Raw genomic sequence first — 14044 nt, 5'->3', positions numbered from 1 at the left:
CAGTGCAATTGACACAATATATAATTGTGAAATAACTGTGTATTGCCAATTGCACTGTTCAAGGTTTCTTAATGCACATACTTGAAAAGGAATTAAACTATGAAAAACACACTGACTGCCAGTTTCTCACTATTTAATGTATGCTCTTTCTCTTAATGATGGTCAATACTAGTAACTAAAGAAGCACTATTTCGATAGTTTATAGATCTTCTCAGTATTTTCAAAATGCACGAGTTTTGAAAGAAAAGTGAGCGTTTATCATAGACCCATGCACATGTATGACTGGCGATTTGACTAGCGAGATTCAAAGTAACGTAGAGGCAAATCTTTTCCACACACTTCACGTAGAGCATAAACCTTTGAATACTCCATGAAATTAGTTGCGAAATGTAAAAGGTTATCGTGATTTTTATCCAGAAAAACCGCAGCTCCTGGCAACTTGCGCTAGTTTGACACGTCTGACAGACCTCTGACGGCAGAGAGCTCCTTTCCCAAAATGGCGGCGACGCGTTTCGCCGAGGCAACGGGCTGAAGCAGTGGAGGCGGTGTCTATCTATACATGTCTATGGCATGAAATAGTCTTCCGTCGCTCAACACTTTCTCCAACCTGTTTCACTTAACTATTCACTGTCCATTCTTTCTGTTATTTGACTTTGAATTACCAGTGTGTATTCTCTCATTCATTTATTCTCTCATACAGTAGGGGAGAGCGGGGTAATGTGAGACATTTTTTTACATTTGCTCTCCTCTAGGCGAGCTAAATTGATATATCAGTCAAATTTACACATTTCCCATCAATTCAGGATGTCTCCTAGCAATTGACATGTTCATAATGTCTTCAGGACAAAGGGCAGTAAAAGATATGATTGTTTTAAAAAAAGTGGTCTTGTGTCTCACTTTACCCCAGCTTAGACAGAGCGGAGAAATCAAGGGGGCAAAGTGAACCAGCTGGGGGTCCACTGATCCACTTACTTTTTCCACTTTAAAACTACCATAACAACACATGTTGTTACAGTAAGAATCCTGACAGCTAGATTGACAACCACACATTCCAAAATGAATATCAGACTAGTAACAGAATTGGTCAATTAAGCAATTTTGTTTTTAAAAAAACATTTGAAAGTAACTCCGAACAAAATCATATTCAACATAATATAATTCAAAATGTTTTATGGCCGGTTCACAGTACACGATTTCAGCCCGATTTTGCCCCGATTTCATCGTCACCGACAAATTTGCAGGATCGGGCCCAATTTTGTGACATGCTTGCTGTTACCTAGGCAATTAGATACAAAGATTCATGATCTTGTAGTGTGGCCAGTCTTCTGACCAAGACGAAGCCCGAAGTCATGGCTCTTTGATCGCATAGTGTGACATGTTAAATCGCGAAGGAATGTTCAACAATAGTGTAGTGTGAACCGGATGCAGGCTGCAGCTCAGGATTTGGCCGGTCTGACACCAGAGATGGTGCAAACACTTCCTCAGGGAAAATATCTCGGTTATATGGGAAAATCCCAGTGGACTTGAATCCAGAAGAGATATTCCGTTGTGTCACTGCTGATAAGAAGGCCCCATTCACAAGTCCTGCAATCTGGTAGATGGGGACTGTTTTGCCAGGGTTAAATCTCTCTCCACAGTGTCTCACTTTACCCCACAGCATTTGTCTCACTTTACCCCACAGCCACTTTTTAGAAAAAACAACATATCTTAGCAATTCAGGCTAATCTTCAATTCATCAATTATATGGTTTTATATGTTGGAAGTTCATCAACTGATACAAGTTTTTCTACCTGAACCAATTTGCTTTGACACAACAGTTGATCAAGTTTACATTAAGAACATTTACTTTTACATGCAAAAAACACATTTTTGTGCAAAAACATTTCTCTCCATGAATTCAAGGCCATCTGAACGTCCTTATACGTGTTTAAGGAGGGGTTGTGAAGGTGCTCATATCTATTCGGGCCTCTTGTGTTATGTTTGTTCATAATCGACAAGAATAAGCTTGTGAGACAGTCAGCAGGATATTCATAAAAAACGTGCCATTAGTATGAACAGTTGAGACCATAGACATACAGCACTTTGGTCAGTGTATGCTGTGTGTAAATGTGCTCTATAAATAAACTTACTATATACATGTCTCTGGTTGAGACAACACTTTTCCGTTTATTTCTGATATGCAGTTGCTATTTAGATACCAAAGCTTTGTTTATTGTTTCCATGGTAAAAGGAGCCGTCAGAATAATTCGCTTTTCTGTTGGCCATTTCTGATATGCTATGCAGCACATAAGGGCAAAGAAAATGGTGCATGGTCTTGATCATTACATTTCGTTTCAGTATTTCAAAGTGAATGAGATGTGGGAGCACAAGAACAGTGAGCGTCTAGCAGCGATTATCATATCATAGACATACAGTATATGATGCATGTATATGTCTATGGACGGGATCTCAAGCATGCGCAAAGACGTCATCTCCAGTTGTTCTCTGATTTCAAAAGTTACAAGCGCTCGTTCTCCTATATACAACCAAATCCGATCGAGTTATCTTGGGGTGTAAATCGGACATCAGTCGGACACAACAAATCTAGATGTCTGGAGTGCCTTGAAATGGATCTTGTAACCGCAGTGAGTGTCTCTCTCACTTGTCTTTCTCTGTCTTTCTCCCCCACCCCCCACACACACACACATTCACACAAACCCTTACACACATTCATAAGGAGCCATTCAGTTATTGTGTCCCTGGACTGTGATTATGGGGTGTAAATGGAGCAATTACCTTCTCCGGTTTTTCTGAATCTTATCACACACCTTCCCCTTAGGATGATGCACTACGTACAACAAAATGAACCATTATGCAAACTTCAATATCCTTGGAACCATCCAACCATCCATATCCATTTAGGAACAAAATTGTGCACACAAAGATGTATAGAAAGATACGCTTTGTAAAATACTCTTGGGGAGAGACAGAGAGAGGTGTGTGAAAATTAGAGAGAGGTGTGAGAAAATTAGAGAGAGGTCCACTGATTAGTGGTCTGAGGTTCTGGAATCATCGAGCATTGTCACCTAAACAACCTTGACATTTCTGGTGTATCAGATCAAACTACTGAACTCTGGCCAAGCTGAGGAGCAACTGAACACCAAAGCTTATGTTACACCTGTTACCCCTGAGCATCTTACCCATGACAGTCCCTCTCCATCCACCAGCACTGACTAACTAACAGTCAGCACGGCACACTAAATAAAGGACAACTAAATTGCTAAGTGAAATAAAACAAGGTGAACCCCTGAAAAAGCCAAAGAGAGGCCGGTAGAGAGGGAGAAACTGAGGGAGAAAGAGAGTGAGAAAGTGAGGGAGAAAGAGAGGCAGAAGATGAGAAAGGAAGTGACAGTGAGGAAGGGAGTCAGGGAAGGTGTGAGAGGAAGAGAATGAGCCTTGAGACAAAGAGAGAGGGAGGGAGCGACAGAGAGAGAAAGTGACAGAGCGAGACAGAGAGGCTGAGTGCTGGAGATGTACACCTCTGTGCTGCCCATGTGCGCTTACCCGCAGGGCAGGTATGTGAAGACAATGTAGCTCTCCTCTGTGCTCCTCTCGATGAAGGTGACACACGTGTGCCTCTCCCAGTGACGCATGGCCTGCTTGAAGATGGCCCGTTGGCTGCCTGCACAGAGAGACAAACAATCATACTACATTTCCCTTGATCCCCATGGCTTTCTTGAATATGCCCTGCTGGCTGCCTGCAGCACAGAGAGACAAACAATCAAACTACATTTCCCATGATCCCCATGGACTACTTGAATATGGCCTGCTGGCTATCTGCACCAAGGAGAGAAAGACAGGCTGCAGTCATATAGTCTTTTTTTGCTAAGGGAAGGGTCCTAACTGAGTTTAATAACCTGGAAGTATCTAAGTGGCAGCCATGTTAAGAGCAGGGAAGGCATTTCCTTTCATATCTCCTGTAAAACAAGGTACATCCAACCATCCTTAACGAAAGAAAAGAAGATAATTCTTTCCCAGAATTTTAGCAGTGCAATTTGGTTCACTTAGCACTGTGGTTAAGAGAGTGAGTGTGTGTGTGCGTGTGTGCGAGAAGGGAGTGTGTGTGTATGTATGTGTGTGTAAGGGGTGAATGTGTATGTGCCTGTGTGCCTGTGTGCCTGTGTGCATGTATGCATGTGTGTGTGTATGTATGTGTGTGTAAGGGGTGAATGTGTGTGTGCTGTATGTGTGCCTGTGTGCGTGTGTGTGTGTATGTATGTGTGTGTAAGGGGTGAATGTGTGTGTGCCTGTGTGCCTGTGTGTGTGTATGTATGTGTGTGTAAGGGGTAAATGTGTGTGTGTGTGTGTGTGTGTGTGTGTGTGTGTGTGTGTGTGTGTGTGTGTGAAAAGAGTGAAGAGGGTGAAATGACGTAAGGAATGACAGCATCCGGCTGCACCCTCTTAGGCCTGGTGTGTGTGTGTGTGTGTGTGTGTGTGTGGGATAAGTGTTGGTTTATGAGGGATAAATATGTGTGTGTGAGGGGTGATTGTGTGTATGTCAGTAAGACTGTACCGCTGAAGTTTCCACTGATGACGTATGGAATGACAGCATCTGGCCATACCCTCTCAGGCCTGGCCGTCGCTGCCCTTCGTCTTCGGGACAGACGACCAGCAACATTCTGGCTCTTGTCAGCGCTGGTTGACCCATTCCCTGAAACAGGCAGCAGAGAGCCACAAAACAAAACCAGCGCAAAAAGGTATTGTATAGACCTGCAGAGAGTGAGGAAGCATCACCCCCATTTAAATTGCCAATGCTAGCATGACAGAGGGCGTCTATGCGAAGTGGTGGAAGTTCGGGCTTGAAAACTCAGTTCATTTGGATGCATTTGGAAGCTGACCCCTCCTAATTCTGGCCCCCCTGGGCCTGGCACCAATCAATGAATGGGAAAAACAGCATCATCCCACTAAAGGGTAAATGGCAATCAGACAGGTTTGTCTGTTCAATAGGGTAAGAATGTCACGTTGACAGCAACAAGACGCTAATGATTACACAAGTGAAGTGAGTTGCGAGTGAAAAGCATTTAAAGGTTACATCTAAGTGCTGGGTGTTGGATGTAGTGGCTAGACTGATTGGCCATATTCCTGATGATCTATACTGGAAGCAAAGATCGCTCATTCCTATTTTACACTTGTAGCTGAGGAAAACACCTAAGCCTAAATGACACTGCTAACACAGTGGTTCTTGTTATGATACTATGATGCAACTTTGATTGCAAGCCTAAACAGGAGCGCTGGCATCTTGTGTCTAACCTCGTACCTCTGGGTGTGTGTGGTTCACTGTGTGTGTGTGTGTGTGTGTGTGTGTGTGTGTGTGTGTGTGTGTTTGTGTGCGCACTTTATTGCTGGATGCTCCTTACCTGGCTGTGAGTGTTTCACCAACAATGGTAGGCGGGCATGTGTGTGTGTGTTTGTGTATGTGTTACCTGATTGAGTGTTGTTTACTGTCAGGACACCTTCCACTCTAAACATACGAAGGTCCTCCTCATCAAGTGCAATGTCACCCAGAAAGGCAGCTAAGAGAGGATACACACACACACACACACACACACACACACACACACACACACACACACACACACAGTCAATCATATAAGCCACTTGTGCATCAATATAGCTAGGGGAAATATACAAAAACATCAAGGCATGTTAGACTTCCAGGTAACACTTTATAATAACTACACACAATTCATCATTTATTAAGCATTTGTTAACTATTAGGTAATGGTTTGTTCACCATTAGTTATTTATTGTTCATAAATAACGTATCATTAGTAAAGCATTTCTTCACACATTTATAAATTGTTTGTTCATAGTCAATGAGCCTTCTAAAAAACTATTAAATAATGGTTTGTTCATAGTTAGTTATTTATTGTTCATACATAACGTATCATTAGTAAAGCATTTCTTCACACAGTTATAAATGGTTTGTTCATAGTAAATAAGCCTTCTAAAAAACTATTAGATAATGGTTTGTTCTCCATTAGTTATTTATTGTTCATACATAATGTATCATTAGTAAAGCATTTGTACACACACTCATTAATGGCTTGTTCATAGTAAGTAATGCTGCCCAAAATTACGCTTAGTAATTTTACTATTATTATCTAGGTACTTAGGAATGTATAAGGCCGGTTAAAACCTGGAAGTTGATTATTAACAGACTATCTAGACCTACATTTGTTCATGCCTTAAATAAAATGTTATGATTTAGAAATAGGCCTCAACTAATAGCTGGGGCGTAAATACATATGTTACAAATACTTACCAATTAGGTTATCCATGATTAATTCAGGAGTTACTGCTGGTTAGTAAAGTGTATTATGTGAGCCCATCTAAAGTGAGCACTTTCTATGCTTTACAAAGCATTTAAAAATAAGTTGCAAACATCACCTGGACACAAACATGTATTATTCTATTTGGACATGCCTCCAGAAATATGCCTACGGATAGTTAGTGCTACTGCATCTTTAACAAGCAGTTAACAACACTTCAATTCATAATTGAATCATAAGTTACTACTGATTCGTTGACTACATTGTGTGAGCCCAACTAAAGTGAGGACTTGCTATGCTTTGCAAAGCATTTATAAATGGTTGCAAACAGAACCTGGACACAAACATGTATTATTCTATTTGGACATGCCTTCAGAAATATGCCTACGGATAGTTAGTGTTACTGCATCTTTAACAAGCACTTAACAACACTTCAATTCATGATTAACTCATGCGTTACTACTGATTAGTTGACTACATGGTGTGAGCCCATCTAAAGTGAGGACTTGCTATGCTTTACAAGGCATTTATTAATGAGTGGCAAAAGCTCGCAGATACCAAAGAGACACTAGTAAAAGTAGTATTATTTTAAGAAAAGGGAAAGAAATGCCAAAGTTATGGAAACGTACAAATATTTATTCGAAACTAAATATGCACACAAGTTGAAAATCATCACTTAAAATAATGAAACTGTTGAGTTCATGGTTATATTTAGACATAAAAGCTTTACGCAGACATCAATAAAACATTTGGAAAGAAATTATGAGATTCGGACTGGGAAGGCTTTTCGTATATCCTTGAACAACCGTCCAAGTGGCCGATCATCAGGGTGACCGGAGCCAAAAAGTCAATCATTTTATCCGGATCATGGCACCATTGTAACAAGTCCTGCGTTGCGTTCTGTGTGAGTCTGTTTGCTGGGCAAGAAATGGCCACGCACTGAAGTTCTGATGCCTTGTTCCAGCAAAGTGGAGCTCCGTACACTGAACACATTAACATACAATGTAAAAATGACTAAACTGTGTGAGTAAAGAACTGTATAGGTTCTGATGCAGATATGGTGGTGTCACCCTGGTGTGTCTGTAAGAACACCTCTGGAGTCGGAATGCAATCTTTAGGGGGTTTATGTAGCTATTGTAGGCAGCACAGCAATACACAGGACTCAGGCATATTCAGTGAACTCAATGATCTTTGCATTTGTGTTTGTGGTCTATCAAAAGGAAATAAAGTACAAATTATACATTAGTATGCATAAATAACGTTAACATAAAGGCTTTATATATACATATCTCAGACACACAGCAAATAGTGGTGATAACTATGTCATTATACTGCCTTCTACTGGTCATTTAAATCGGTTTTATTAACCTACAATTACAACTATAATGCCATTAACGTGCAATCTTACGGCAGGAATAGAAAACTCACTTATGTTACAAATAATAATACAAGAAAGCTTATACATATTACACAGGTCTAACATACTCACTATCATTAATAACAGTTCAACTAAACTTCGTTTAGAGTAGCCAGGCATACAGCTAATATCTCCACATATTAACTAACACTAACATATTAGCTGCTTACTAAACTAACGTCTTTACAGTACAGAATTATCGCATACATTTATATAACAGGAAAAAAACAGACCTACGGTTCGCCAGTGACGCACAAACATGTCTGAAAGGAATGTGAAACTTCAATCAGTTAAGGGTGCAAAGGGCTCTGACCTTTCTAACATACGAGACAGTCTGTAACATGAAGTCCTCAAACACAATGCATATTAGCCTGTTAGCAGAGGGAAAACGTATGCTAGAGCTCATGGCATATGACAAACAAGATACATGCTGCATTAAATATCACATCGTATGTAGCACATGTTTCAGTTCACAATATATGAGTATATTCACCGCTGTGTCATCATTATACCATATCTTTGTGGGTTTATCACTTATAAATACGTTTAGTATAGCATACGTACCTCTTTTAAGATCAGCAGCAAGTTCAAACTGAAGTCTTAAAGGAGATGCCAGTTTAACCACGTTGTTTAAAGGGGCAATACAAGCTCAGCGTGTTTAAATAACAAGATTAAGTACGTGAAATTGCATTGCCCTTTTAAGAAACGTGGTTAAACTGGCATCTCCTTTAAGACTTCAGTTTGAAATTGCTGCTGATCTGAAAAGAGGTACGTTAACAGGCTAATATCCATTGTGTTTGAGGACTTAATGTTACAGACTGTCTCGTATGTTAGAAAGGTCAGAGCCCTTAACTGATTGAAGTTTCATATTCCTTTCAGACATGTTTGTGTGTCACTGGCGAACCGTAGGTCTGTTTTTTTCCTGTTATATAAATGTATGCGAGAATTCTGTACTGTAAAGACATTAGTTTAGTAAGCAGCTAATATGTTAGTGTTAGTTAATATGTGGAGATGTTAGCTGTATGCCTGGCTACTCTAAACGAAGTTTAGTTGAACTGTTATTAATGTTAGTGAGTATGTTAGACCTGTGTAATATGTATAAGCTTTCTTGTATTATTATTTGTTACATAAGTGAGTTTTCTATTCCTGCCGTAAGGTTGCACGTTAATAGCATTAAAGTTGTAATTGTAGGTTAATAAAACCGATTTATATGACCAGTAGAAGGCAGTATAATGACATAGTTAAAACCACTATTTGCTGTGTGTCTGAGATATGTATATACTAAGCCTTTATGTTAACATTATTTATGCATACTAATGTATACTTTGTACTTTATTTCCTTTTGATAGACCACAAACACAAATGCAAAGATCATTGAGTTCACTGAATATACCTGAGTCCTGTGTATTGCTGTGCTGCCTACAATAGCTACATAAACCCCCTAAAGACGGCATTCCGACTCCAGAGGTGTTCTTACAGACACACCAGGGTGACACCACCATATCTGCATCAGAACCTATACAGTTCCTTACTCACACAGTTTAGTCATTTTTACATTGTATGTTAATGTGTTCAGTTTAAGGAGCTCCACTTTGCTGGAACAAGGCATCAGAACTTCAGTGCGTGGCCATTTCTTACCCAGCAAACAGACTCACACAGAACGCAACGCAGGACTTGTTACTATGGTGCCATGATCCGGATAAAATGATTGACTTTTTGGCTCCGGTCACCCTGATGATCGGCCACTTGGACGGTTGTTCAAGGATATACGAAAAGCCTTTCCAGTCCGAATCTCATAATTTCTTTCCAAATGTTTTATTGATATCTGCGTAAAGCTTTTATGTCTAAATATAAGCATTACTTTAACTCAACAGTTTCATTATTTTAAGTGATGATTTTCAACTTGTGTGCATATTTAGTTTTAAATAAATATTTGTACGTTTTCATCACTTTGGCATTTCTTTCCCTTTTCTTAAAATAATACTACTTTTACTAGTGTCTCTTTGGTATCTGCTAGCTTTTGCCACTCATTAACAAATGCCTTGTAAAGCATAGCAAGTCCTCACTTTAGATGGGCTCACACCATGTAGTCAACTAATCAGTAGTAACGCATGAGTTAATCATGAATTGAAGTGTTGTTAAGTGCTTGTTAAAGATGCAGTAACACTAACTATCCGTAGGCATATTTCTGAAGGCATGTCCAAATAGAATAATACATGTTTGTGTCCAGGTTCTGTTTGCAACCATTTATAAATGCTTTGCAAAGCATCGCAAGTCCACACTTTAGATGGGCTCACACCATGTAGTCAACGAATCAGTAGTAACTTATGATTTAATCATGAATTGAAGTGTTGTTAACTGCTTGTTAAAGATGCAGTAGCACTAACTATCCGTAGGCATATTTCTGGAGGCATGTCCAAATAGAATAATACAAGTTTGTGTCCAGGTGATGTTTGCAACTTATTTTAGATGCTTTGTAAAGCATAGAAAGTGCTCACTTTAGATGGGCTCACATAATAAACTTTACTAACCAGCAGTAACTCCTGAATTAATCATGGATAACCTAATTGGTAAGTATTTGTAACATATGTATTAACGCCCCAGCTATTAGTTGAGGCCTATTTCTAAATCATAACATTTTATTTAAGGCATGAACAAATGTAGGTCTAGATAGTCTGTTAATCATCGACTTCCAGGTTTTAACCGGCCTTATACATTCCTAAGTACCTAGATAAAAATAGTAAAATTACTTAGCGTAATTTTGGGCAGCATTACTTACTATGAACAAGCCATTAATGAGTGTGTGTACAAATGCTTTACTAATGATACATTATGTATGAACAATAAATAACTAATGGAGAACAAACCATTATCTAATAGTTTTTTAGAAGGCTTATTTACTATGAACAAACCACTTATAACTGTGTGAAGAAATGCTTTACTAATGATACGTTATGTATGAACAATAAATAACTAATTATGAACAAACCATTATTTAATAGTTTTTTAGAAGGCTCATTGACTATGAACAAACCATTTATAAATCTCTGAAGAAATGCTTTACTAATGATACGTTATGTATGAACAATAAATAACTAATGGTGAACAAACCATTACCTAATAGTTAACAAATGCTTAACAAATGATGAATTGTGTGTAGTTATTATAAAGTGTTACCGACTTCCAAAAAAAGTCAAACAGGCCTCTGTCCCTGAAGGGTTAAGGTTGAGGTATGCTTCGAGGCATGCGTTACATCGACGGACTCATGAACCTTTATAGTTCTCCGATGGTTGTTGGACGTATTTGTACAAAAAAAAGTGGTTTGCATAACTTTTCTTTTGCTTAGATTTTTTTTTTTTTTTTAAGTTACCGAGATACTGTGCAATGTAAAAAACCCTTTATTGTAACTGAAAAATATGTCTGAGGGGATTTGTGAGGAGCCAGCTATCTAATGTACGCTACTACCCGCAAGGTAAACAGCGATGGGTTGGGGGTCATTCCAAGCCAAATGGGACAATGGCTCCCACTCAACCGTCTCAGGTTGTTCATACACAAAAAATTTGCTCTCTACTCCCAATAGTTTTGTCACAAAAAGATGTTTTAGGGGTGAGGGGGTGCCTCACTTAAGACTTCTGAAGAGCCATTTTAAAATTGCTATTACTAGAAAAGTATTTAAGCTAGCTCCTTCAAACTTTCTAGGCTTAAAATCTGATACCATTACTTGAAGAATATGGACTTCGAAGGGTGTGGCATTGGTATATCATAGTATTCGGGGTGCTTGAATTTGCGCATACTCTAAGTACGCTTTGTTGCAGCATCTTTGAAGGCATGGTAAGCTCAATGTTAAAGTTGTAGACTTGATATTATACACAGACCTTCCTATGTATGCTTTGTGTATTGTATTAAAAAACTGTCCTCATGTCATGAATGGTGTGATCGTCCCTACAGGTGAATATGCTCTCTGGCTGCCACGCCATTGAGCCGGGCTCTTTGGTGTGGCGGTCAGAGTGCATGTTTGGCACCCCGTTGACCCGGGCTCGAGTCCGGGTGGGGTGACCACGTTCTCCCTTCGCTACAGTCTGGAAGATATTAAAGCTTGAAAATGGATGAAAACACATTTTGTGCAATTTTTGGCATGCTATAGCAAAATAAATTACAGCATCCCCCTGCATTCTCATCAACTTGATCCCAGCCCAGCCCAGCTTTACCTTTTAAAATATCTTTTTCTATCTTTTTGTTGCTCATTTCTAACATACTTTACTAATATGTATGACTTGTGCTTTATATAAATTTTAAATTACCAACGGGTATGAATTGTGCTACATACGTAAATAAACTTTGAATTACCAATTGGTATGAATTGTGCTGTATAAATAAACCTGCCTTTCCCATAGGGGGCTCTGTAGGCAGTCCTAGAGGCCTAGAAGCAGTGCACTGGCTTTAAACCTGGATGACCAGGACTCTGTTCCATTTTCCCTACCTACCGTACCTACCGTACCTATACTTATACGCAGTACACAGTACACACTCACTAGGTACGCAGATTCTCAGCAGGTGAGTGCTGCTCCAAATCTAATACTCCGTGGTGCACTTACCGGAAATTACGATCGCGACAAGCCCCGCTTTCGTCTTTTTCGAGCTGAGCGGCTCTGCCTGGGTCCGCCTCTTCCGCTACGTTGACAAGATGGCGGCCGTTGAGAATGGACAGTGTACCCTGCTTCCACACTCAGCGTTTTGACCGTTATGAGTACAGATACGGGTCCTTTGGGTATACTTCTTTTCGACGCGGAAATGGGAAATCGGAAAACGGAACACCCTACATACTCACACTAAGGATGGTAGGTACGGTAGGTAGGGAAAACGGAACAGAGGGCAGGTCTGTCTAACAAGCTGCCATGGAGGAAGTCTCTGAAGTAAGAGTCTTTTAGCATCAGTTATCACACACAAATACACACACACACACACACACACACACACACACACACACACACACACACACACACACACACACACACACACACACTTTCTCTTTCTCTTTTACACACACATCATCCCAATATTGCAGTGGCGGTCCGTGCATTTCACGACTGGGCCTTCAGCGATGTCCTACACGATGTTAAACTGAGTGAATCCACCTCCTAATACTATCATTATGACGCCATGGCTCTCGAACCATTATATTTATACAGAAAGGCAGTATAAGTGAGCATTGCATCACCTTAACATAGTCGAGTACAACAGACTTTATTAATATTTCCGGAGCATTTAAAATCAATACACCCGTATTAACAATACATTGAGAGTAGTAAACTCTCAGTTATATGATCGCTTGGATATTACTGTCACAACTTAAAAATAAAAGGCGATTTTCAGGGATTAGTCTACAAAGTTGTATTAAGTCTACCGAAAGTAGCCTATGAGAGCTTAAACAAGTTTGTCCACTAAACATCGCATTGTCCCACCTGCAAAGCAGTTTCATTAAACTTCCCATCCTCACGATATCCAGTTTTTCTTGAAAGTTCCGTCTTGAAAATGGCGTTGTAATTGTATCAAAAACTGGAATTATCAAGTTGGTGTAAACTAGTTTATTTGAGTTGGTTAATGTAATTATATTTAGTCTTACCAATTGAAACAACTAGCATAATAAGCATTGAAACCGATGTACGTCGTTTTCCGTTTTCGCATTAGCCAGCTAAACTGAGCACTGAAGCACTGCACCGGTCTGCCTCAGTATCCAATCAAAGGACGTTTACGTGTCACGTTCAACGCGAGGAAAGAAATATTCCGGGCCTTCTAGAAGGCCCAGTGTCGCCAACTCGAAATCTGATTGGTTGTCACAACTGTCTGTTTCAGTTCATTCAACTTAAATGAACTGAAACAGCCAGTTGTGAAAACCAATCAGATGTACACGGGCCTTCAATGTGAATTCTGAAGGCCTCAGGGAAGAATCCTGTTCTCGGGGAAGGTTTCTCGGAGCGTGGCAACACATGATAGCTGAAATATGATTGGATGAAAGCTCTAACATAAATTAACAACGCTGGAAGCTATGAAATGAAGATAATGGACTATGAGGAATAATTGAATACATATTTATGAAAAGAAAATATTAAAATTAAATGTATTTATTACATTTATTTTCTGATGATGTTTAGGCCAGCAGAGAAGGCCTTGAAGGCCCTGACGGACCACCACTGCAATATTGCACTTGTCACCAACATCAGGTACATCTACAGTACACACACAAACACACATGTGAACACATTGCGTTGCAATTCCACTTATATGCACACAAACATACACCACACACAATCCAATT

At 39.7% G+C, this 14044-nt stretch overlaps 1 protein-coding gene across 1 annotated transcript in view; it reads right to left on the bottom strand.

Moving 5' to 3' along the window:
- The window catches only part of bmp1b (bone morphogenetic protein 1b), a gene marked incomplete at its 5' end in the record, with an annotated part of 47309 nt that overhangs the window by 25620 nt on the left and 7645 nt on the right, over positions 1 to 14044 (bottom strand). The window contains 3 exons of the mRNA XM_080847387.1: positions 3544 to 3661; positions 4553 to 4690; positions 5463 to 5552. Of these exons, the coding sequence (XP_080703513.1) occupies positions 3544 to 3661; positions 4553 to 4690; positions 5463 to 5552 (346 nt within the window). The remainder of the gene's footprint in view (positions 1 to 3543; positions 3662 to 4552; positions 4691 to 5462; positions 5553 to 14044) is intronic.

The sequence above is a fragment of the Sprattus sprattus genome (assembly GCF_963457725.1).
Source record: "Sprattus sprattus genome assembly, chromosome: 11".
Classification (NCBI taxonomy): domain Eukaryota; kingdom Metazoa; phylum Chordata; class Actinopteri; order Clupeiformes; family Clupeidae; genus Sprattus; species Sprattus sprattus.
This window is presented reverse-complemented; position numbering and strand designations above follow the sequence as displayed.